The sequence below is a fragment of the Leuciscus leuciscus genome (genome assembly GCF_965113295.1).
Source record: "Leuciscus leuciscus genome assembly, chromosome: 16".
Taxonomy (NCBI): domain Eukaryota; kingdom Metazoa; phylum Chordata; class Actinopteri; order Cypriniformes; family Leuciscidae; genus Leuciscus; species Leuciscus leuciscus.
Genome location: NC_138740.1, coordinates 10589881 through 10612896, shown reverse-complemented (window position 1 = coordinate 10612896; position 23016 = coordinate 10589881). Strand labels below are relative to the sequence as shown.

At 41.1% G+C, this 23016-nt stretch overlaps 1 protein-coding gene across 2 annotated transcripts in view; it reads right to left on the bottom strand.

The window, feature by feature from the left end:
• gabra3 (gamma-aminobutyric acid type A receptor subunit alpha3) overlaps positions 1 to 23016 on the bottom strand; it is a 586834-nt gene that overhangs the window by 146147 nt on the left and 417671 nt on the right. For both annotated transcript variants that reach the window (XM_082141344.1, XM_082141345.1), the window contains one exon: positions 7846 to 7989. In XM_082141344.1, the coding sequence (XP_081997470.1) occupies positions 7846 to 7989 (144 nt within the window). The remainder of the gene's footprint in view (positions 1 to 7845; positions 7990 to 23016) is intronic.

Here is a 23016-nt window from a genome sequence, read left to right as displayed (position 1 = left end):
TCCCGGCGGAGCAGGATGGCGATGGTTCTCCTGGGCGATCTGCTCATCGATATCCCAGAGGATGGGGCTTAGGATTACGGCTGAAGGGAGAATGGGTTCCGGAGTCTGATGGTCGGTGGAAGGATGATAGAGACGGGATAGAGCATCTGCTCTGCAGTTCCTACTCCCAGGTCGGTAGGTGATTATAAAGTCAAATCGAGTGAAGAAGAGGGCCCAACGGGCTTGACGAGGATTCAATCTCTTAGCTTCTCTGAGGTATTCCAAGTTGCGGTGATCGGTGATGACCTCAAACTGATGGTTGGCTCCCTCCAGCCAATGCCTCCATTCCTCCAGGGCTAGTTTGATAGCGAGCAGTTCCCGGTTGCCGATGTCATAATTACACTCCGCCGGGGACAGCTTTTTAGAGAAGGCACATGGAAAGAGTTTGGGAGGCTCACCCTGCCGCTGAGATAGGACCGCTCCAACTCCTGTGGATGAGGCATCAACCTTGACGACAAATGGAATATCTGGATTGGGATGAGCGAGGATTGGAGCGGTCGTGAAGGCTTCTTTGAGGCGCTGGAAAGCCTGGATGGCATCGGGTGACAAGGACAGAGACTTTGGCCGGCCTTTCAGAGCTGAAGTGAGGGGTGCACTGATGGAGCTGTAGTTATTGATGAATCTTCGATAGAAATTAGCGAAACCAAGGAATCTTTGAAGTTCTTTAACGGATGATTGTATTGCTAGGGCCCTATGAAATCCGTTTTATTTTTTCTCAAATTCCGTTTTATTTTTTTCCGAATTCCGTTTTTTGGGATTTATTTTCATTCCTTTCGGATTTTTCGGATTTGCTTGTTTTCTTTTCACTTCTAAGCAGTATTGACCTTTAAAAATTCAGTTACACAAACTCACAATTCAGCTTTTTTATTTAAACTGTTAATATATTCAGCAAGGCACATTCAAAATTTTCCAAAATTCAGCCAAACCTTCAACAAATCTCTGGCCAAAAATAACAGTAACATGAAGGTTACAGTTACAAGGTAGGATTGATGAATATTAAATTAAAGATTAAATGCAGCCATGCTGCAGGGAGACTGAAACACTGAAACGACGATATGTGCCTGACAGAAAGCCAACACCATGACATATTACAGCCTAAAAGTACAGTGTTAACCCATCATCATCATCAGTGACCCCTCCATGTAAGCAAAAAAAGATAAATTACTGACATTTACAAAAACAATGCACATTAGCTTATCTTTTATTATTAATAGTAAAATTCGGTCCGATTTTCCCATGGCGTCTGTCGTTGCTATGCAACCACAACGACAAAGAAGTTTTAGTAACTAATAGATTTCCACCACTGAGAAACGCTTGCTGTAGCTCTGCTACAAGATTTATTTACGGAGAAGAGAAAAACACCCGTAGTGTTTGTGGTGCACCCCCATCCTTTATGTTGACTGAGCTTTCAATGTTGTTACGGAAAGGGTGAAGTTGATATACTGGTTCTTGTCACATGAACTGCGGTGCGCTTGCGGCATTCTGAAAAGTTGAGGTGTTTTCATCTCGCTGCGCATGGAAAAAATGAGCGCGTCGCTTCAATTATGAGCGCGCTTGCCGCGCACCTACATTTGAAATGATGAACTTGAGCGCGCGAAAGACACGACATGTGAACGGCCCCTTGACGAGCTCGCTTCGACATTTTTTTCCTTACGCGGGAACGTAAGGACATATGGTTACTAGGCAACATGTTTAACAATGCCATTTGGCCACGGTTTAGGTAACGTTAGAGACCTTTCTACGTTTGTTGTTTTAAACTGAAAAAATTAGAAAGTAAAAAAAAAAAAAATCGTTTATTTAATATGTCAACAAAATATATGCAAATTCCGTGCGTATAAGAGAATTCCGTTTTCATGTGTAAATTCCGTGATTCCGTCCGCGTTTTCCGCATCACGGAAATCATAGGGCCCTATATTTCCCAGTTCTGAATGGTTTCCACCTTCCTCTGGTCCATCTGGATGCCATGTTGGTCAATGATGTAGCCCAGGAATTGAACGGTGGTGGTGTGGAACTCACATTTGTCCAGTTTCAAGTACAGTTGATGTTTTCTCAATGTTTCCAGTACCTTGATGACGTGTTGATGTTCTGAGAGGGTAGATGAGTAGATGAGGATGTCGTCGATGTACACCCATGACAAAACGATTGAGGTGTTCACGAAAGACCTCATTCATATTCCCCTGGAAGACAGCGGGAGCGTTGGAAAGCCCAAAGGGCATAACCTGATATTCGTAGTGGCCTGAGGGGGTCACAAACGCCGTCTTCCATTCATGTCCATGACGAATACGGATGAGGTTATAGGCACTCCTGAGATCAAGTTTAGAGAAGATACGGGCTCCGCGCAGCTGTTCCAGAGCTGCTGGGACCAGAGGAAGGGGATAGCTGAATTTGACAGTCTGAGAGTTGAGGTTCCTGTAGTCGATGCACGGCCTCAAGCCTCCGTCCTTTTTACCCACAAAGAAGAAACTCGAAGCGGCAGGGGAGGTAGATGGACGAATGAACTCTTGTTGTAACGCTTCCTCCACATACTCCTCCATGGCCTTCTGCTCCGGGATAGACAGGGGATAGACACGTCCTTTAGGTAGAGTTGCTCAGGTAGCAAGTCGATAGCACAGTCCCATGGCCGATGAGGTGGTATCTTGGTCGCCAGATTCTTGCTGAACACATCCTGGAACGCCCGGTACTCCACTGGAATTTCTACCTCTTGTAGAACCTCGGGACTCTCGACGGAGGTGGAATAGACAGGAACCTTGGATCTGGACTGAGAGGGCGATGATGAAGACGAAGAAGGACTTTTCTTGATTGAAGATAGGCAAGATGACTGACAGTTATCTCCCCAGCGCAGAATCTCACCGGATTTCCAGTGGAGGGTCGGTTGATGTTGTACCAGCCACGGGCATCCCAGGATGAGCTCAGCGGTGGACTCCTCCAGCACCATAAAAGAGATCTTCTCAGAATGCAGGCATCCAATGCGAAGAGTTAACGTAGGAGTATGATACCGGATGTGACCTCTGCATAGAGGTTTACCCTGGATGGTGTGAATTTGAAGATCTTGCTGGTTACGGCGTTTACGAAGATTCAATTTTTGGAGAAGCGTTGTGGAAATGAAGTTCCCCGCAGAGCCAGAGTCAATGAGGGCTTGTGCTGAGACAGAGACACGGGAGGTCAGATGCACAGTAGTACGATTCAACATTTCAATTTTAGGATGAACTTGAATGGAGCTTACCGCTGGGCGAGGAGGTCGAACTGGACAGGTGCTGAGGAGATGTTTATCTGAAGCACAATATAGGCATAGATGATGAAGTATCCGTCTTTGGCGCTCAGAAGTAGGCAGATGAGAGGAGCCAATCTCCATGGGCTCAGGTGCTGGAGGAGTGCTTGATGGAACCGAGGGCGGAAGACTTACAGTGGGTTCAGATAGATCGCAGGCAAATAAGCTCTGAGAAACGCGGATGGTCTTTTGGATAAGATTTTCAATACCCATGCTGTCATCGTAGACCACAAGTAGTTGTCGAATATTGGGATTAAGACCATGACGGAAAGCTGTGATCAACGCTGATTCGTTCCAACCACTAGATGCCGCCAGAGTACGGAACTGAAGAGCATAATCACTCACGGAAGATTTTCCTTGTCGAAGATTGAAGAGCTGGTCATGAACGGAGAGATCGGCTGCTGCTTGGCCAAAAACTTCCTTAAAGTATTGAATGAATCTATCAATTGACTTAACTGCATCGGAATTGGAATTCCATAGCGATTGCGCCCACTGGAGTGCTCTTCCGGACAAGAGGGAGATGATGATGCAACACGGGCTGAGTCGTTGGTAAATTGATGTTGTTGCATAGTGAAATAGAGCGATACCTGTAGAAGGAACCCACTGCAGTCCTCCGCCTCACCGGTGAATGTCGCTGGTCGGGCCATGGGACTGGCAGAGACAGTGAACGAAGTAGCCGATGAACGCGGAAGTGAAGATAGTGATGCGGTTTGTGGGCTGGTTGTGGGGGCGGCAGGTGGATTCGCCGGTGGATGATCTTCTCCGGAATCCGAAGGATTCTGCATCTTTGGTCTGGTCTTCTGTCAGGTTTCAGACAAGAAGCAAACAGGAAGGGAAGTATGTAATGTAATTTATTCAGCAGAATGGATCGGTTCCAGTGATAACGGTGAGTAAGCAGATGATAGACAGTTTATGATGACTTAGCTGTAGAATAACAATGTCTCTCTTGCAGGTGATGATGACTGGGATCAAAAGCATACAGCAGCAGGTTGAAGAATGTCGGTGATTCAGGTAAGTGTCAGGATACGAGAGGTGAGTCTGTGTGTCCATGTAGAGACGAGACCAGACGAGGACTGAAGGGGTGAGTGCAGTTTATGAACGGTGAGCTGGTGATGGGATCCAGGTGGTGGTGATTAGAACTCGGGTGATAGTGAACGAGTGGGCGGAGTGAATGATGATGGTGATTGAGGACTGATTGAGGGTGTAATCCTGACATCCCCAAAAGTGTCAAAATATATGTGGCATATATTCCAAATACATTGAAATATATTCTGAAATATAACAAAAATATATGATGTTAAGTGTGAAATATATTTATTGGGCCAATTTCAAATATTTGCATATATTCCAAAATATATACTGAAAATATATTTCAAATATATTTATTTTGTGTATGGGATGTCCAGGTGCACTGATGAATCGTTGTCATAGCATCCTTTCAAGGGTTAAGGAGATTTCACATGACAGACATCATTGCTGGTGTGTAAAAGGTGGTGTGTAAAATTCTAATAATATAAAAGTTTAAAACCTTATTTCATTCCTGAATCAATTAGCGTTTTTGTATTGACTGGATGGACTATCGTCTCTCCCCAGTATTTTATTGGTGAACATTCAGTCACTCAATTACAAAGTTGACGAAGTTAATGCTCGGATTCCCTTTCAGAGAGATAAGAAACTGCTAGGTGCTGGCTTTCAGTGAAATGTTGCTTCACAACACGGTGCCCAACGCAGCCATCACACAGCCAGGATTCTCTGTCTTCCATCAGGACAGGATATTAAACTCCTATAAGAGCAGAGGTGGCGGGGTATGTTTATGATTATATATTGCTTGGGCACGGATGATACAGTATTATCAACAAACTGTTCTCCTGATATTGAACTGTTAGCGATTCAAGTGTGTCCCTTCTACCTCCCTCTGGAATTCAGTTTAATCATTCTAACTGTAATCTACATGCAATCACAGGTGGATAAAACCAAAACTCTAGATTATCTCTATTTTACTGGAAAAGGACTGTAAAAGAAACACCCGTTTATTGTTGTAGGGGATTTTAATAGATGTACGATTTTAAGAAGAGGAAAGTTCTTCTTAAATATGTAAATATGAAACTGAAAGACAGTTTCAAATCCATCCCCTGGCCTGCCTTTGGTGAAGGTGACCAAATTAGCATACTGCTGTTACCTGCATACAGACAATGCCTCAAACTGGAAAAAGCAGCTGTCAGACCAATCCACAAATGGAGAGTCATCTCCAGACTCCAGGATTACTTTGAATCCACAGACTGGGAAATGTTTCAGAATTCAGCAGGCAATGACATCAATGAATATACATTATACATTACGACTCTGTTATCAGTTATATTAACAAATGCACAGAGGATGTTCTCACAACTGCTTATGTATGGGCATTTCCCATCCAGAAGCCCTGGCCACTGCTTTTAACTCTCGTGACTTCATAGCCTACAAAAAAGTGTAGGTACGGCCTTCAAAAAGCTATTAGGGCTGCTAAAAGAGCCTACAGGAAGAGAGATTTAGATTATATTTTAGGTACTTCAACCTCCTTACCAGATGAGCCTAACAACTTCTATGCTCAGTTTGAGGCTGACGACACACCTCCAGTGGTGAAAATTACTACTGATTATGACAGCTGCCCTCTGATATTTCTGTTTGACTTTAGCTCGGCATTCAACATCATCATCCCAAAATCCTAAACAGCCAACTGTGTAACTGGATTCTGGACTTTCTCACAAGTGCAACTGCATGTCCTCCACACTCAGTATTGGTGCTCCACAGGAATGCGTTCTTAGCCCCCTTCTGTACTCCCTGTTAACATATGACTGTATGGAAAAAGACAGATCAAATATTGTCTGCAAGTTTGCGATTGCAACCAGCTTAGGCCTCATCTCCAATTGACTCACAGCATGGAGTAGTGACAGTAACCTTTCCCTGAATGTGAGCAAAACAACGGAGATGATTGTGGATTACACATCAGCTGAGTGGAGGTTCAAAAGGTCAAAAGCTACAAGTTACTTGGTGTCCACATCTCTGATGATCTCTCCTGATCCCACCATACAGACACAGCAAGTGAGAGCAGCTCGACAATGTATTTTCTTCCTGCGGATCATGCTGAATGTAGCAGGGTGATGTATAACCCTTGCTGTTATTGGTTGGTGTCGAGCCAACTCTGTGAGCCTATCAGTGCCCAGTTTGGGGAGTATAAAAATGTGAGTGGTTTGTTGGCCGGGTATGCGTCACTATGGGTCCTGCCCATTGTAAACTTCACGTTGTGAGTAACGGTAGGTGTAGTAGCGTTGGGTTTGAACTTGATTGAGATGTTAACATTGGTATATTTGTGGCCAGCAGGAGAGTTTGATGCATCCTCTGGTTTTCTCTCTGGTGTGCACTGGCTCTTGCAATAGCTGCCAGGAATTTTAAGTGATCTTTGTTAACGAGAGACTGACATGTTTTCAGTGTGTTGTCTAGTAAGTGGCTACAATCTCATAAGGCGAGTGATGATGTGTAGTACAGTGCTGTGAACCTCTTATGGTATGTATGATTTTAATTTAGTTTAGTTTGTTTTCTGTTTAAGTAACTTTGTTTCTTATGTTCAGCAGGTGTGACTATGTCCAATGGTTCCTGTAATTTATTTGAGGTCGGGATTTAAACCTACTGATTAGACTGCACTGCTGCTTTGCCTGGGTCTCAACTGAACTGCTTTTGTTGGCATAACTTGCCGTTTTATTTTTATTGTTTTTGAGTTTTCTCTAAATTGAGTTAATTCTGAGTAAATGTATTTGTTATTTTGGTTTATGAATGTGTACTTTTTTTATTACAAGTGTAGAATCTTATTTTGTACGTACATTTGTATGTCAGTAGTTGTTTGTGTATTTTCTTCCCTTTTTCGTTGGATTGTTAAACGGGAGGGGTTGGCCGTGGTTATAATTTGACTTGCGTATTTGCACGTAGTGTGTTTAATACTATGTCACTTTGCGTGTTGGATATTGAGTGTGTGTGTAAATCCAAAGTGTCTCTGCTGGCCATCTTCTTCTTTGTGTCTTTAGTGAATGTTATTTGGTATTGTTTAGTGAGACTCTGTGGCATTAGGTATTGTTTGTATGCATTCATACCTTTTTTGTATTTTAATAAAGTGACTTTTTTTGTGTATTTTAGTCCACATCATTTTATAAGTAAACAGCAGATTTGATTTAAAACTACATTCAGTGACACAACAACAGAAGTATTTTGAAAATTATTGTGGGTTTTCTCCTCCATCATTATCGTTCGCTGGATGAAATGCTGCTAGTCTAAAACGTGCAGAAACAAGTGGAGTGATACATACAAATGATGATAAGGTTTGCTGATCTGGTGAAATAGAAGGCCTCTTGGCTAAGTGTTGTATAAATGCGCAAACACACACACATTTTTGACCTGTGTGTCAGGATGTTGATCATTTCACTCAATCTCTACCAAGTTGAGTTCACAATTGGATATTTTTTTGCTATAAATTCTATCTGACTGGCACAAAAGATAACAGTAATTACCTGTACTGGAGCTGATTGTCTCTTTGCCAATGACATGGCCCAACAGGTCATACTGGTTGAGTCTAGAGCCATCAGGAGCCACAGAAACCGATTTCTCATCATCCGCTGTCCAGATGTAGACAACCTCGTTGTTGGTGTAGGCATCTTGGAGAGACAAACCACAGTAGGCTACTAGTTTATTCTGACCAAACATTTAACTTGCAAACAATTGCAATGCTGTTCTGGTATTCTTAATGCAGCCTTTACAATTTTTGTCTTTATTTTTAAAGTGCTTTAAATTTAGCATTGTAGTGTTGCTTCAATTACTCTTAGGACACTGTCAGTCCTGTTCCTGGAGAGTATATTTAGAGTTCAGCTCCAACCTATTTTAACACACCTGTCTGTAATTATCAAGTTTTCCTGAAGATCTTAATTAGCTGGTTCAGGTGTGTTTGATACTTGGGCACCCCTGAAAATTGAAGTTTTTTGGCTTTTAGTATGAATATGTTGGCCTTATGGTGTACTCACACTAGGCACAGTTATCTTGTACTGTACCCTGGCATGATGTCCCCCCTCCCCACTCCCCCACTGGCCTGCACTCACATTACACTAAATGTTCTGGGCCGAATCATGCTTACGTCATTTATGATGCAACTTTTTGTTTTGAAGAAAACTGGAATAAAAGTAATAATATACTGCCTAATAGATTTATAATTTATGCCAAACAGCGATTTTCACTTGATTGTGCTACACGTATCAGAAGATTATTACAGAGGCAGCTGCCTTTGATGGAGGAATTTGCAGCTTACTCGCAAACTAATTCCTGTTCATCAATAAGGTAAGAACCAGACCCTTATAAACCTAAATATACTTGAATTAATTATTTGAAAAGTGTACTATCCAAGTAGTAATAGAAGATGTTTGCTGTCGTAATAATAACAGTAACACACATAAGAGCTCCGGTGCGGTTAGCGATCACACTTCATGTGTACTGCGCCAAACTGAACCGTGCTCTGGCCCACCCAGCGAGCCAGGGACAGTTAAACGAACTACACCCGGGCACAGTACGGAGCGATCACACTAGTCAAACGAACCAGACATTTGGGGTCAAACATGCTTGGGCACGGTTCAGATCGCCTAGTGTGAGTACACCCAAAACAATGACAAAATCAATATGGATCAAGGATTTTGTGGACATCACTCTGCACTTCAGCTTTTCATCAGATTTTCTGTCCATTCAAATGCTCTCTAGAATCTAAAGCATCCCGCACCCTACATTAGAAATAGAAGAAATGAAGCTGCAGTTAAAATCGGTCACTTGTTCACACATTTATTATTTTCTACATGGTGAATGGCACATAGTGCACTATATAGGGCATAGGGAATGATTCAGACAGTGTAAATATGCTTTCCATTGGGGCAAGTGAAGTCTGGTTTCACGTTAGTGTCACATGAACCGCCGCAGTCTGCTCCGGTTTAACCGTTTCTATTCTTAATCTCCATATCACTTTAAAATATAGGAATCTGTACATAATATCCCCTATATAGTGCACCATGTGCCATTCACCATGTAGAACATAGAAAATGTGTTAACAAGAGACCAATTTTAGCTGCAGCTTCCTGTGAAGGCCTCCTTCCCTTCCCTTTACCTCTGTACAGAAAAAATGTTGTCGGGATAATTCCGGTTCACGTGGTTACGCGGAAACAATTCTTTATTATAAATTAAGGCCAGACAAGTAGTTTGTTGAGGGTTGGTTTGTAAAGAAGGACTACACGCCTGCGTACATATATATTCAAACGTGCATACCTATAGACTAAACACGTAATGCGCATGTGCACGGCGTCTGTGTTTTTGCGGGTTTGCGTTTTTGAGGTTTGCGCAGAGATAACCTTTTTGAATCTATGGAATCTTGGAATTTATTTCAGGGTTTGCGTTCTCGAGCCACCAGGCACTGTTTTGTGCGGATGAGCAGGCCAGAGCGCGTTGAGTTGAGAACGGTGTTGTGTTAGCGACCCCTAAGTTAATAACTAATGATCTTTGCAATGGAAGTGAATCAATCAACTTGATTAACTTTAGCTGGACAATAACTTTATTCTAGAGCTGCTGTAAAGCGAAAACAATCTCTGTTACTATAATTTCATATTCACTATAAAGGAATAATCACTATATATAATCACAATAAAGCTGCTTTAAACCAATTTATATTGTTAAAAGCGCTATTTCTGTTAGGACCACTATCATCAAATACGATTGACAATTAGCATATAATTCGGATTGGCGGTATGGTTCCGTTCTGGGGTGCGTTTCCCAAAAGCATCGTTAGCCAACTATGTTTGCAAGTTCCGTCGTTATCAGCATAGTTCAACGAGTCTGTGTTTCCCGAAACCATCGTTCCAACGAACATTCGCAAACAGCATCGCAAAGTTGTGTGGTTGGAATGACAGCTCTCAAGCTGTGGTTAGAAGCATAGTTTCTAGATTGCAATACATGTGGAGTTAATAAATCTTGAACAAAATAAGCAAGCTGACATTCAGTACAACCTGTGTCTTTTATTAGAATACACAAATGTCATTTACGTCTTTTAGTTTGTCAAGAGATTTAAAGCACCGTTTCTGAAGAGTGCGCATGTGCGAACGTGCTCTACTATGTAAGAACGAGCCTATGATTGAATCTAGAAAAAAAGCTAAATAGCTGAGAAAAATGAGAAATAGTCCTCAGATGCCATGTCTGTAATTTATAGCAAAACATCTAGTGTTAATTCGATCTCAAACAGATTAATTAAAAAAACGTATTTCTCCACCACGTGCACATTAACCAACGTGGTTGAACGACCACTTTGCGACAATACGGTTTCGGGAAACTAGTTGATTCCTTCAACGATGCATCGTACTATGATAGTTAAGCAGCGAGTTGCGTCGTTGTCCGGGAAACGCACCCCTGGGCGAGAACTCCCTGCGTATCCATGCAGCCTAGCATGGATAGGCAAGGCAAGGCAAGTTTATTTATATAGCATATTTCATACACTATGGCAATTCAAAGTGCTTTACATAGAGTGGAATAAAATAATCACAAAATAAAAGCAAGGAAAATTCAAACAGTTATTCAAAAGCTTTACATAGAAAGGAATTATAATAATCACACTATAGCAATTCATAGAGCTTTGCAAAGAAAATAGACACAAAATAAAAGCAAGGGAAATTAAAACAGTTATAAAAGGAATTAAAAGAGATAAATGATACAGTTATAAAATGAATTAGAGTAAAATTAATTAAAATAGTAAAAAGATGATACATAGAATAAACTTCTCATCTGGCAAAACACTGGTGTATCTTATTTTGGCATATATAACTCTAGACGTCTCTATAGAGGCACTAGAGCACTTGCTCACAAATTTGGTCATCAGGACCAGAGGGGTTTCCCCCACTACTACAGTACCATGGATTATCTGAGCCCATCAGATTAGTAATCTGTACCAATCCAGACCAGTAATCTGTACTAGTCACCACAGTGTTCTCTTGATGATCCGTACCAGACTAGTAATCTGTACTAGTCACCACAGTGTTCCCTTGACCGTCATGAGTCAATCCCTCTCAAACTCCACAGATTTAGTGCAAAACACCGGTTACCAATCAGTGCCATTTGAGTTCAGTTTAGAATCAAAAGGAAGAATACAGTAGTTTAGAATCAAAAGGAGAATGCAGTCATAAAGTACAGTGTAATCAGTCGGACGCACAGTGCTCAATCATTTAAATGCACAGCTAAACAGATGTGCTTTGAGTCTGGATTTGATTGTGACTACTGTAGGAGCACATCTGATCTCTTCTGGAAGCTGGTTCTAGCTACGGCTGGCATAGTAGCTAAAAGCAGACTCGCCATGCTTAGAGTGAACCCTTGGTAATTTTTGTTGATGTGATCCTAATGATCTGAGTGATCTGTTGGGTTTATATTCAGTGAGCATATCTGCAATGTATTTAGGTCCTAGGCCATTTAGTGATTTATATACCAGTTATAATATTTTAAAAGCAATCCTAAATGTAACTGGGTGCCAGTGTAAAGACCTGAGGATTGGTGTGATATGTTCATTTTTTCTGGTTCTGCTCAGAATCCAGGCAGCAGTGTTCTGTATGAGCTGCAACTGTCTTATGGTCTTTATGGGAAGGCCAGTGATGAGTCCATTACAATAATCCACCCTGCTGGTGATGAAAGCATGAACAAGTTTCTCTAAGTCTTGTCTAGAAACAAAGCATCTAATTTTTGCAATGTTTCTGAGATGATAGTATGCTGATTTAGTTATTGTTTTTACATGACTACTGAAACTAAGGTCTGACTCCAGAATCACACTGAGATTCCTGACTTGATTTTTAGTTGTTAGACCCCTAGCGTCAAGGTATGCGTTCACCTTGAGAACTTCATCTTTGTTTCCAAATGCAATGACTTCAGTTTTGTCTTCGTTTAACTGAAGAAAGTTTTGGCACATCCAACTGTTGACTTCATCAATGCATTGGCACACGTCAATGGGGTTGTAATCGTTAGGCGATAGGGCTAAGTAGAGCTGTGTATCGTCTGTATAGCTGTGGTAAGCAATTTGGTTCTTATTCATTATTTGGCTCATTGGGAGCATATACAGATTGAACAGGAGTGGCACAACAATTGAGCCTTGAGGGACTCCGCATGTCATGGATGTCCACTCAGACTTATGGTCTCCTATACTCACATAATAACCTCTCCCCTCTAAGTATGACCTGAACCATTTTAGGACTATCCCAGAAAGCCCGACCCAGTTTTTCAGCCTGTCAAGAAGTATGTTGTGATCGACAGTGTCAAATGCAGCACTGAGGTCGAGTAGTGCCAGCACTGATAATTTGCCTGTATCAGTATTTAAGCGAATATCGTGCTGTGATGTGGTCGGAAACCAGATTGAAAATTGTCAAAGTATCCATTCGAGCTTAAGAATTTGTTCAGCTGATTGAAGAAAACTTTTTCAATGATCTTGCCTATGAAAGGAAGATTTGAGATTGGTCTATAGTTGCTTAACCCCCTGAGGTCTACGGTATCGCCGGCGATACCAGCTCACTTTTTTTTTATCAATGTAAAAGAAACTCATAAATACTCTGTTGACTTTGATTTTCCATAGGAGTTTCATACATCAATCGATTCTGTTAAATGTGTATTATTTTTGTGTATACTCACAATAAAAACAAAGTGTTGTGCTTTTTGCCAAATAAAGAAAAATAAACACGAAGCGAGTTCTGCCTTCTCTCTGCCAGTGAAGTCCATTCTGAAACGCGTCCGAAAATGAACAATAACTGAGCGAATACTCAGTCAAACAGGCATACAAAGACACAGGCATGAAGCTTGAATTCTCGTCTTTTAAATGAAGTAATTTATGTAAAAAACAAATATCTTCATCTTGTGAAATCTGTATTAAAAGAGAGCGATTCCAGTCGAGCTCATCTCATCTCATTACGTTATAATCGGCCCCGCCCACGGAGAGCGCGCGCTATTCAAACGCAAATGACTGAGACGATCCCATACAAACTGTGAACGCCCCCATATCAGCTCGAGAAAACACATCAAGTTTATTCAGATAAGTGTAGTCGTCTACACTGTCTCGCAGCGCTGTGAGGAATAATAATAATGGAAAACTTACCTCAGAAGTGCTGGTATTTCGAGGAGCAACGGATGGAATAATGTAGTAAGTTTTTTTTTTCATTCTCAAGTAAATCGCGTTTCTGTGTGAATGAATGAACGCAGAGATGCGCTGTTTACCACAACTCGCAAAAAGACGGTTTAAATTTGAATTGCGTTTCTGTGTGTGAATAAATGATCTGCTTTTAGCAAACTATTTTGCTATACTGAGTAAAATCGATTGAAAAATGTTGAAATAAAATGTATTTGTATAAGCAACATATTAAACTGCAAATTAACATTTATATTCCTTATAATAAAAACGAAAGACCTATGTTACAGACATATGAAAGACAACATTTCGTTGATTAGTTTTGGATAGATTACACATTTTTACTGTAAAATATCTGCCACCTCAAATAAGCTTTTGTTTGCCAATTTTTGCTAATATGTTAAATATAGTATGTTTTGTCAATGTAGGCTATATTCGAAGTTTGAAATATGTATGATAAAATGTATACTTTAGTTTTTACAAAGAAAGATTACACTTCAATTGTTGTTGTAATTGTAACCTTTTTAATAAAAATATATATATATTTACAAGGTAGATGTAAACAAATTTTAAAAGGTAAATATAAGCATTTTCTTTAAATAATTTTTATTGTGTTTTATTATTGACAAATTTGGGGAGAGGATACATATTCCAAAACTGAAAATACAGTATGAGAATTAACTGCACAATTAATAGACATGTTTTCCTTGGATATTATACAATTTGCAAGCAAAATTTGTGAAAAAAAAAAAAAATTGACATGCTTCCAACTGTGAACCAATTTGGTAGAATATATATATATATATATATATATATATATATATATATATATATATATATATATATATACTGTATATATATTGCTCTTGCATTCTTTCTTGTGGCTATAGGTGACACACCTGAATGAATGGCTCATTAAGTATGCGGGCCCCATTGTCTCCTGAGGTGTGAACCACTACATATGCATGATGCTGTTGAATGGTTGACGCCCCTTGCGCATATTGCCTTTACAAACAAAAAGTGTTTTACAAGATTTAAATCAATGTATTGTGTTATGTGAATGATAAGGGCAGGATGATTTTCACATCATTTTGAAGAAAAAACTCTAGGCAAAGACATCAATTAGTCAAAAGTCTTATTGACACGTATTTAGTATGTGTTTTGTGGCCTTATTTCAGAAACTTTAGTTTTTAGTTTTTTCAATAACCATGCATAAACATTATTCTCTCAAAAATACAAACATGTACATGCATGTTGCTCACATATTATGGTAGCCCTGTTTGTGCTAAATAGAGTATAATTATACCTTTGCCATTAATATGTTTATAAGCAACTGAAAAAAGCACAAATGTCAGGGCATGTCAGAACATCTCAAGGACCCCAAAAACCCCTCAGACCTCAGAGGGTTAATATGGTCTTATCCAGATTGCTCTTTTTCAGGAGGGGCTTGACAACTGCAGTTTTCAGGGAGTTTGGAAAACTCCCAGAGAGAAGTGAGGAGTTTACCACTTCTAGGAGATCTGCTTCTAAACAGTTTAACACACTTTTGAAAAAAGTGGGAAGTGCGTCAAGGGCGCAGGCTGATGTTTTAAGGTGCTGTACTGTTTCTTCCAAAATTTTTCCATCAATTTCTTCAAAATCAGACATAGTAACTACTTTCTCAGGTTGTGGTCTGATCTGTCTGACCCCAGCGCAACTCAAGGATGTGCTGATCACCTTTCTGATATTATTGATTTTCTCAGAGAAGAAGGAAGCAAACTCACTGCATTTGCTGTCTGAGAGCAATTCATTGGGAATCTGGCTTGGGGGGTTTGTCAGTCTCTCTACAGTAGCAAAAAGAGTGTGTGTGTTGTTTAAGTTGGTGTTTATAATATTAGAGAAGGAAGTCTGTCTAGCTTTGCCTAGTTCCATATTGAAAGCATGGATGCTGTCTTTGTAGATGTTATAATGGACTACAAGTTTTGTCTTTCGCCTCATGTGCTCTGCTTTTCTGCATTGTCTTTTCATATTTTGCAGTGCTGTTGAGTTTCTCCAAGGTGCTTTTAGTCTGCCACTCTTCTTCCTGACATTCACAGGAGCAATATCATCAATTACACTTTTAACTTTTGAGTTAAAAGAATCAAGGAGAAAATCAACACAGTCAGCAGATATGCTTGGTGTTAAAGATATACCTATATACCTATTAAGTTCCGTATCAATTACAAAGTATTACTAATGACCTATAAAGCCCTAAATGGTTTAGCTCCTGGGTATTTAACGGAACTTCTATCGCCCTACAATCCATCGCGCTCTTTAAGATACTAAATTCGAGGCTTCTGGTCATTCCTAGGATATCTAAGACCACTAAAGGAGGGAGGGCGTTTTCACATTTAGCTCCTAAACTCTGGAATGGCCTTCCTGATATTGTTCGAGGCACAAATTTGCTGTCCCAGTTTAAAACTAGATTAAAGACGCATCTCTTTAGCCAAGCATTCACATAATACTTACCTTTTATACTACAGTTGAATCAGATTGAATGCATTAATATTATGAACAGCAGCTACACTAATTATTTCCCATCTGCTTTTCTGTCGTTATCTGTCGGTAAATAGAGTTCGTCAGGAGCTGTGAGGAGACGACTCGACGCCCGTGAGGAGACGACTCGACGCCCGTGAGGAGACGACTCCACGCCCGTGAGGAGACGACTCCACGCCCGTGAGGAGACGACTCGACGCCGGCGATATGTTATGCCCTAAATTAATGCATGATTAACTAACTGTATTTTTCTATGTACATTTCTGAAATGCACTTTCTGTAAAGCTGCTTTGAGACAATATGTATTGTGAAAAGCGCTATACAAATAAATTTGAATTGAATTGAATTGAATATAGGGCCCTATTTTAACGATCTGAAACGCAAGTATCAAACGCGAAACGCAAGTAACTTTGTGGGCAGATCTTGGGCGCTGTTGCTATTATACCGGCGGGATAAATGACTCTTGCGCCCGACGCAAATCTAAAATGGGTTGGTCTGAAGTAGCTTCATTATTCATAGGTGTGGTTTGGGCGGAACGTGACATAAACCAATCAGAGCGTCATCTCACGTGGCGGATGCTATTATAACGGCGGATTTGCCAGGCGCCAGGAGCGGTTCACAGCCGAGGAGACCAACGTTCTCGTCAGGGCCGTAAAAGACAGAGAAGTGACATTGGGGATGGGAGAAACCCACCCAAATTAGCTTCAGTTAAACAGGCGTATGATAATTTGGGTAAATGTGTAAGCTAGATTTATGGCTATTTTTTCACATCTTCATGGACACAACAATGACTTCCCTCGTGTGTTAATATTTTTCCTTGTAATGATGTAGCCTATGATTTTCAAAAATGAAAACTGCTGCTTCTGTGTAGATGAGAGAATCAAAGTGTATGGGCGTTGTGCACACGCTACATTATGGCCAAGCATTCACCCTCAAAATAGCATTAGAATAACATGCGCAACGCGCCATTGACTTTAGACTAGGTTTGTCCTGGTCAGTGGTGGAATTGTTTTCTAAACCTGCAAAATAGCATCAGGGAACGTTTGCGCCGGAACACTCTTTTCGCTGAACCGCCCCCCGGGAGCGCAAGTTCATTCCCTAATTTACTGACGTGCGTCTGTGGAGGGTTAAGTCCGCTGTGCGTGGGTGCAAAATAGGAATGATACATGCGTCGGTGTACAAAGTCAATTGCGCTGGGTGCAAGATAGGGCCCATAGCCTTCATAAATAGTACACTAGTGTTCTCATTTAAGCATCTCTTCTTGACAGACACAGATCTAGCTTCAATGGCAGAGATCAATATATCAAAGAACATACAGAAATGATCAGACAGTGCTACATCCTTAATAACAATCAATGGAATGTTTAGACCCTTACTGATGAGTAAATCTAGAGTGTGTCTACGATTGTGTGTGGGTCCATGTACATGCTGAGTCAGATCAAAAGTTTTTAAAACAGGTTTGATTTCTTTTGCCATATTGGTTTCTGCATTATCCATGTGGATGTTAAAATCTCTAGCAATGGCAAAACAGTCAAACTCTGAGGTAATTGTTGATAACAGTTCAGTAAAGTCATCAGCAAAGGCTGGAGAGTATTTTGGAGGCCTGTAAATAATGATAAGTAAAAGGCGTGGAGCACCTTTCAACACAATACCCAGATATTCGAAAGATGGGTAATTCACAAAGGATATTTGCTTACATTGATAGACATCTTTATAAAGAGCAGATACACCCCTACCTCTTCTACCTGCTCTGCATACACTTTTATAAAAGCAAAGTTAGGAGGGGCTGTTTCATTGAGGACTGTTGCACTGCAGCTGTCTTCTAGCCATGTTTCATTTAGAAACATAAAATCCAGGTTGTTTGTGGTTATTAAGTCGTTGACTAGAAGTGATTTATTTTTAAGTGAGTGGATTTTTAAAAGTGCTAACTTAACAGTCTTACTTTTTGTCCCCACAGCAATCTTAGTTTGATGTGTAATAGGCACTAGATTAGTTGGGTTTGCTGTACGGTTTTTGAAGGCCTTAGACTTTCTATCATGTAATAGAACATCAATAGAGAAAGATACAGGCACACTGGGTTCCCGCACAGAAGTGGAGATGCTGGAGAGAGGGATAATGTGTCTGGTTGTTCTGGTGTTTCCGGAGGCTGTGATATGTTGTCCTGGTTTTCCCGGCTGTTTTCCAGGAAGTCGTCCTTGGGTGCTGAATCTTGGAGCAGTTCTAATATGTCACAGTCTGTTTGTGGTGTGCTCTGTGGGCAGAGCTCAGCTGAGACTGTGTCCGTGAGCAGAGGTTGTTGTGGCTGAGTGGTTTTATCATTGTCCTTGTGCGATATGTCAACCGCATGTCCATTCATGTGCTAAAGTGAAGTCCTGTGGTCATTCATACTTTGTCCAGGTGTGTGTGTGCCATTCAGATTGAGTGGATTGGCACACACCGCAGAAGGATGATGGAGGGAGAAGTAGATATTGTCATGTAGCACTCTTGAATCAAGTTTGTTTGGGTGGTGGCCATCCTGTTGAAACAGTTGTCTCCGACTCCAGAAAAGATTGAAGTTGTCAATGAAGTTCATTCCTTTTACATTGCAGTATTTTTGCAGCCATGTATTAAGCCCAATCAACTGTGAAAACCTGTTTGTTCCTCTTGCTGGGAGTGGTCCACTGATGAATATCTGAACTTTCAGTTTTTTAAGTGTTTCAAAAAGTTCATTGAAATCCTTCTTAAAGGGATACTTCAGGATTTATCATTAAGCTTTGTATTAGTAGAAAACCTGTAGTATTTTCGAATTACCGTGCTTTCTACCCTCATATCCCCCTGAGATGAGAGATTTATGTATTTTTTTTTCTGGAAAAAATCCTCAGATGACGCAAAAATCGTCATTTTGCGTCATCTGAGGATTTTTTTGCCCAGAGGCTAAAGACTACAGCCAGTAGTAGGGGCTGTCCCGCACGTTTTCAACCAGCCCATAGAGGGTGGGATCTCACTCACAGAATGTACACATAGTATCAGCCGTCTTTCTTTGGAAGCTAAGCTAACAGGCTCTTGTTCTGTGGAGAAAGCTGAGTAGTAGGAGAAAGCTGAGTATTAGGGGTTACCATCCTCTTTTTCCCGGACATGTCCGGCCGTCGAGATCGTCCAAAATGTCCGGGATTCGGCTTTTGCTTTCTGCAGTCGCCATTCATTGTTTACATGCACACCTTTTGTTTCAATCTAGCTGCTAACTGAATTCATTCCGATTGGTGAATCTGAATGTAGTGTTTACATGAACGCTAAACAAGTGACCGGTTGATGTGCGTTTTAACATTGCTAAGAAAATTCCCGCTCCTCCGTGAGAGATAGGAGACCGGTGCGTCTCAGTAATCACGCCACCGGCCTCGCGCCGTTCTCCCGCGGCCCTCAGCCTCGTCCTGCTCGCCACTGTAAACATAATGAATGGCGACTGTAGAACGCAAAAGCCGAATCCCGGACATTTTGGGCGATCTCGAAATCCAGGGCAAACTCGTCAGAGTCTCACTAGTAGCCTAACCTTGTTGTTTTCAACTGCGCTCTCTAACCGGTAGGCGTGGCTTGGGAGTGGCCTCCTAGGGCAGCGAAGCAAGTGCATTCTGGGAGTTGTTGTCTTTCATCCACATAAGCCAAAAATACATTTTCTGGCTTTTCTCAGTCTAGAAAGCTCCAAATTAAAAAATAATTTCACATTTCTTCAACATAAATGACCTATTTTAAATACACATTCATCTTTCCAGAGGTGAAGTATCCCTTTAAGGAGTTCTGACTGCTCTTTATGAATATAATTTTTCCCCACATGAATTATAAGTTGATTTGCAGTCTTATGTTTCAACAGAATGTTCTGAAGTTCCCTGTTTACATCAGAAGTTGTTGCTTGTGGAAGGCAGCACATAGTTTTGTATCCCTGCTGCTAATGTTTCTGATTGTGGAGTCACCCACTATCAGAGTCCTGTGCTCGGCTGCACTCTGAGCTGAGTGCCGCTGTCTGCTCGACCTTGAGCGCCAGTTAGCATCAGTGTTAGCTACTGGCTGATTCGATATTTGTTTGATCACATTCATCACGTTTGGGGATTCCACATCTACATTCATTAATACTTCAAATCTGTTCTCAAGATGTATAGGCGGTGGTAGGAAACTAGTGTTTGCAATCCTTGTCAGAGCCGTATCTGGGGTAGAGGATGCTACTGCGGCAATAAGTGATGCTCGTGACAATCTGATGTCTCGAGTGCCTTTGGGTCTCGCTCCCTGTTCGTGCCATCGATTTGTATGTCGATCAGTTACGGCTTGTTTCTCTTCACTCAGCATGGCCTGTCGAGGAGCACTAGATTCATGGGACTCACCGGCTGTATGCTGAGGGCATCCATGACAAAGCACTGTTGTGTGTTCCGTCTTGTTTGGTGGTCCCGGAAGTAACTTTGTTTCAAGAACTGCAATCCTTTGTGAAAGTCTGTGGCAGTTTGTGCAGCAAGTGACCTGCCAGAACTGACACTACGCTTGATGAGGTGACTTGACTTGAGTTCAGCATTTATTTGGGGGCGGGACTTTGTAGATTCTAGAGAGCATTTGATTGATTGGACAGAAAATCTGATGAGAAGCTGAAGTGCAGAGTGATGTCATCAAAATCATTGATCCATATTGGCGGAAGTGAGAGACTGTAAGTTTTGAATGCTTATATTTTCTAAATGCAAATTTTGTCATTGTTTTGGAGCACACTAGCCTTATAGATAACAGTAACACTAACATATTCATACTAAAAGCCAAAAAACTTAAATTTTTATTTCATGGGGACTTTAAAGGTGAAGTATGTAGTTTATGTGACACCAGTGGCACCTAGTGGGATTACAAAAATAAAGCCTATTTTCAAACAACCTTGAAAATGCCCCTTTCGCGTGTTGCACCTCCCCCAAATCAAACATGACAAACACAGCACTTACAGGTGCTTATGAAGGCATGTCTCAACAGGTAAAAGTAGACTACTTTCAATAAAATGTTCAACATATTAGGAATACTTTTAGCTGTGTTGCTATGCTATATAAGTGATTGAGTAGGCGGACACTTTTTTGCTTAAAACAATTTATCCAACGTATCTGCACTGGGCAGACTTTTAACATGACGCATAACAACTGTTTGAGGTAGTCTACACTGGACACATCAAAGTAAACATTATAAATGGGTACATTTGTCTTTCTGAATGGGTGCATGATGATGCTGTATGTTATTGATGCGTCCATTGTAGCACGTAGCATCGCAATGGCCCATTCGCTTTGACATGTTCATGACCTGTTTAATCTCTGAGGGTGTAAATGCAGTGAATTTTGGCTTGCACTTGTGTAACCGAAGATGTAATGTGTCATCCATGGTCTCACATCAGCTAAACACCTCTGGCTCAGTCTGCTACAGTAGCCATGCCCCAAAATCTCGCTAGGTTGCGCTGGAAAGAGACTGACAGATCTGAGCAGACCATTCTCAATGTTTTAATGGTTCCCAGGAGGCTCAATGTTTACACTTTTGCAGAAGATAGACCCATGAATTGCATACTAATAGTTGTCAATCAATGAACAATACACTGGGTTAAGAAAATGTATTTTAACATAAAAAAGTCTTACATACTTCACCTTTAAAGCACTCCACCATAGCCATCAAAGCAGTGCCCTTTTAACAAATTCATTGTCTTCAACAATAAACTTTTTATTTTATAAGCAAAATTACTGTCTGACAAATCACCTGCTTTGTGAATTGCTCCTATTATTATGCATAATCCTTTTTTAAAGGACTTTGATTTTTGTACAATAAAAGGCTATGGCCCAGTTTCACAGACATGGCTTAGATTAAGCCATGATTAGACCTAGCCTGGCTAACGTCAGACCACATCTCATTGAGACGTGGTCTGGCAACCATATGTTCATTTTCTCGTATTTGAGGCGTGGTTTACGAATGCCCAGAGCCGTTTATTGGGCGCTACGAATGTCTATCAAATGCGCCTGTACGTAGCTCATAGCCAATCGTTTCAATTATACCAGATGACGTATGTAGAGCGGCAGAAATTCGACGAGGAAGAAGACGAAATAAACTTGCGTTCTAAACTACTTAGAACACTATCTAAGGCTGCATCGAAAGGTAACTTCGCGTCTGATGCCATGTTGGATCCATAGATATAAACAAACTGCTTCGGTGTGTCGCATAAATGTCGTCATTGTCTTGCTGCTCCCTCCCCGTTCTGTGATTGGATCCCTTTTTGAGGGGAAAATCTGGTCCATGAAGTCCAGACTGCCTAGCAGCGTGAATAAAATCGCGCTGCGCTCAAGGCAGCATGGGGAAACCCAGGCTAGATTAGACCATAACTCAATTAGGGCATTTAGGTTGATTTTATAAACGGCAGCAGCTATTTTGTCTAAGTGCAAATAGCGATAGATGCTATTCTATCTCACTCTCACTAGACACTCCCTATGCTACTGCTGCTGACAGGTAACAGGCATTTTTTGTGCTTTACATTTACATTACATTTTACATTTACATTTATTCATTTAGCTGACGCTTTTATCCAAAGCGACTTACAATTGCTATATATGTCAGAGGTCGCACGCCTCTGGAGCAACTAGGGGTTAAGTGTCTTGCTCAGAGACACATTGGTGTCTCACAGTGGATTCGAACCCGGGTCTCTCACACCAAAGGCATGTTTCTTATCCATTGCGCCACACCACCCCCTTTAGTCTGGCCCAACCAGACATTGGTGGGGGGAGTTTGTGTAAATACTGTAGCATGTACCAACAAGGCAGGCTATTTGCACTTATTGTGCATCTTGAGTTTTAATGACATCCCATTCTTAATTCGATTAACCCGTTCTATCGGGTTGAGGTCAGGACTCTGTGCAGGCCAGTCAATTTCCTCCATACCAAACTTGCTCATCCATGTCTTTATGGACCTTGCTTTGTGCACTGGTGCACAGTCATGTTGGAACAGGAAGGGGCCATCCCCAAACTGTTCCCAC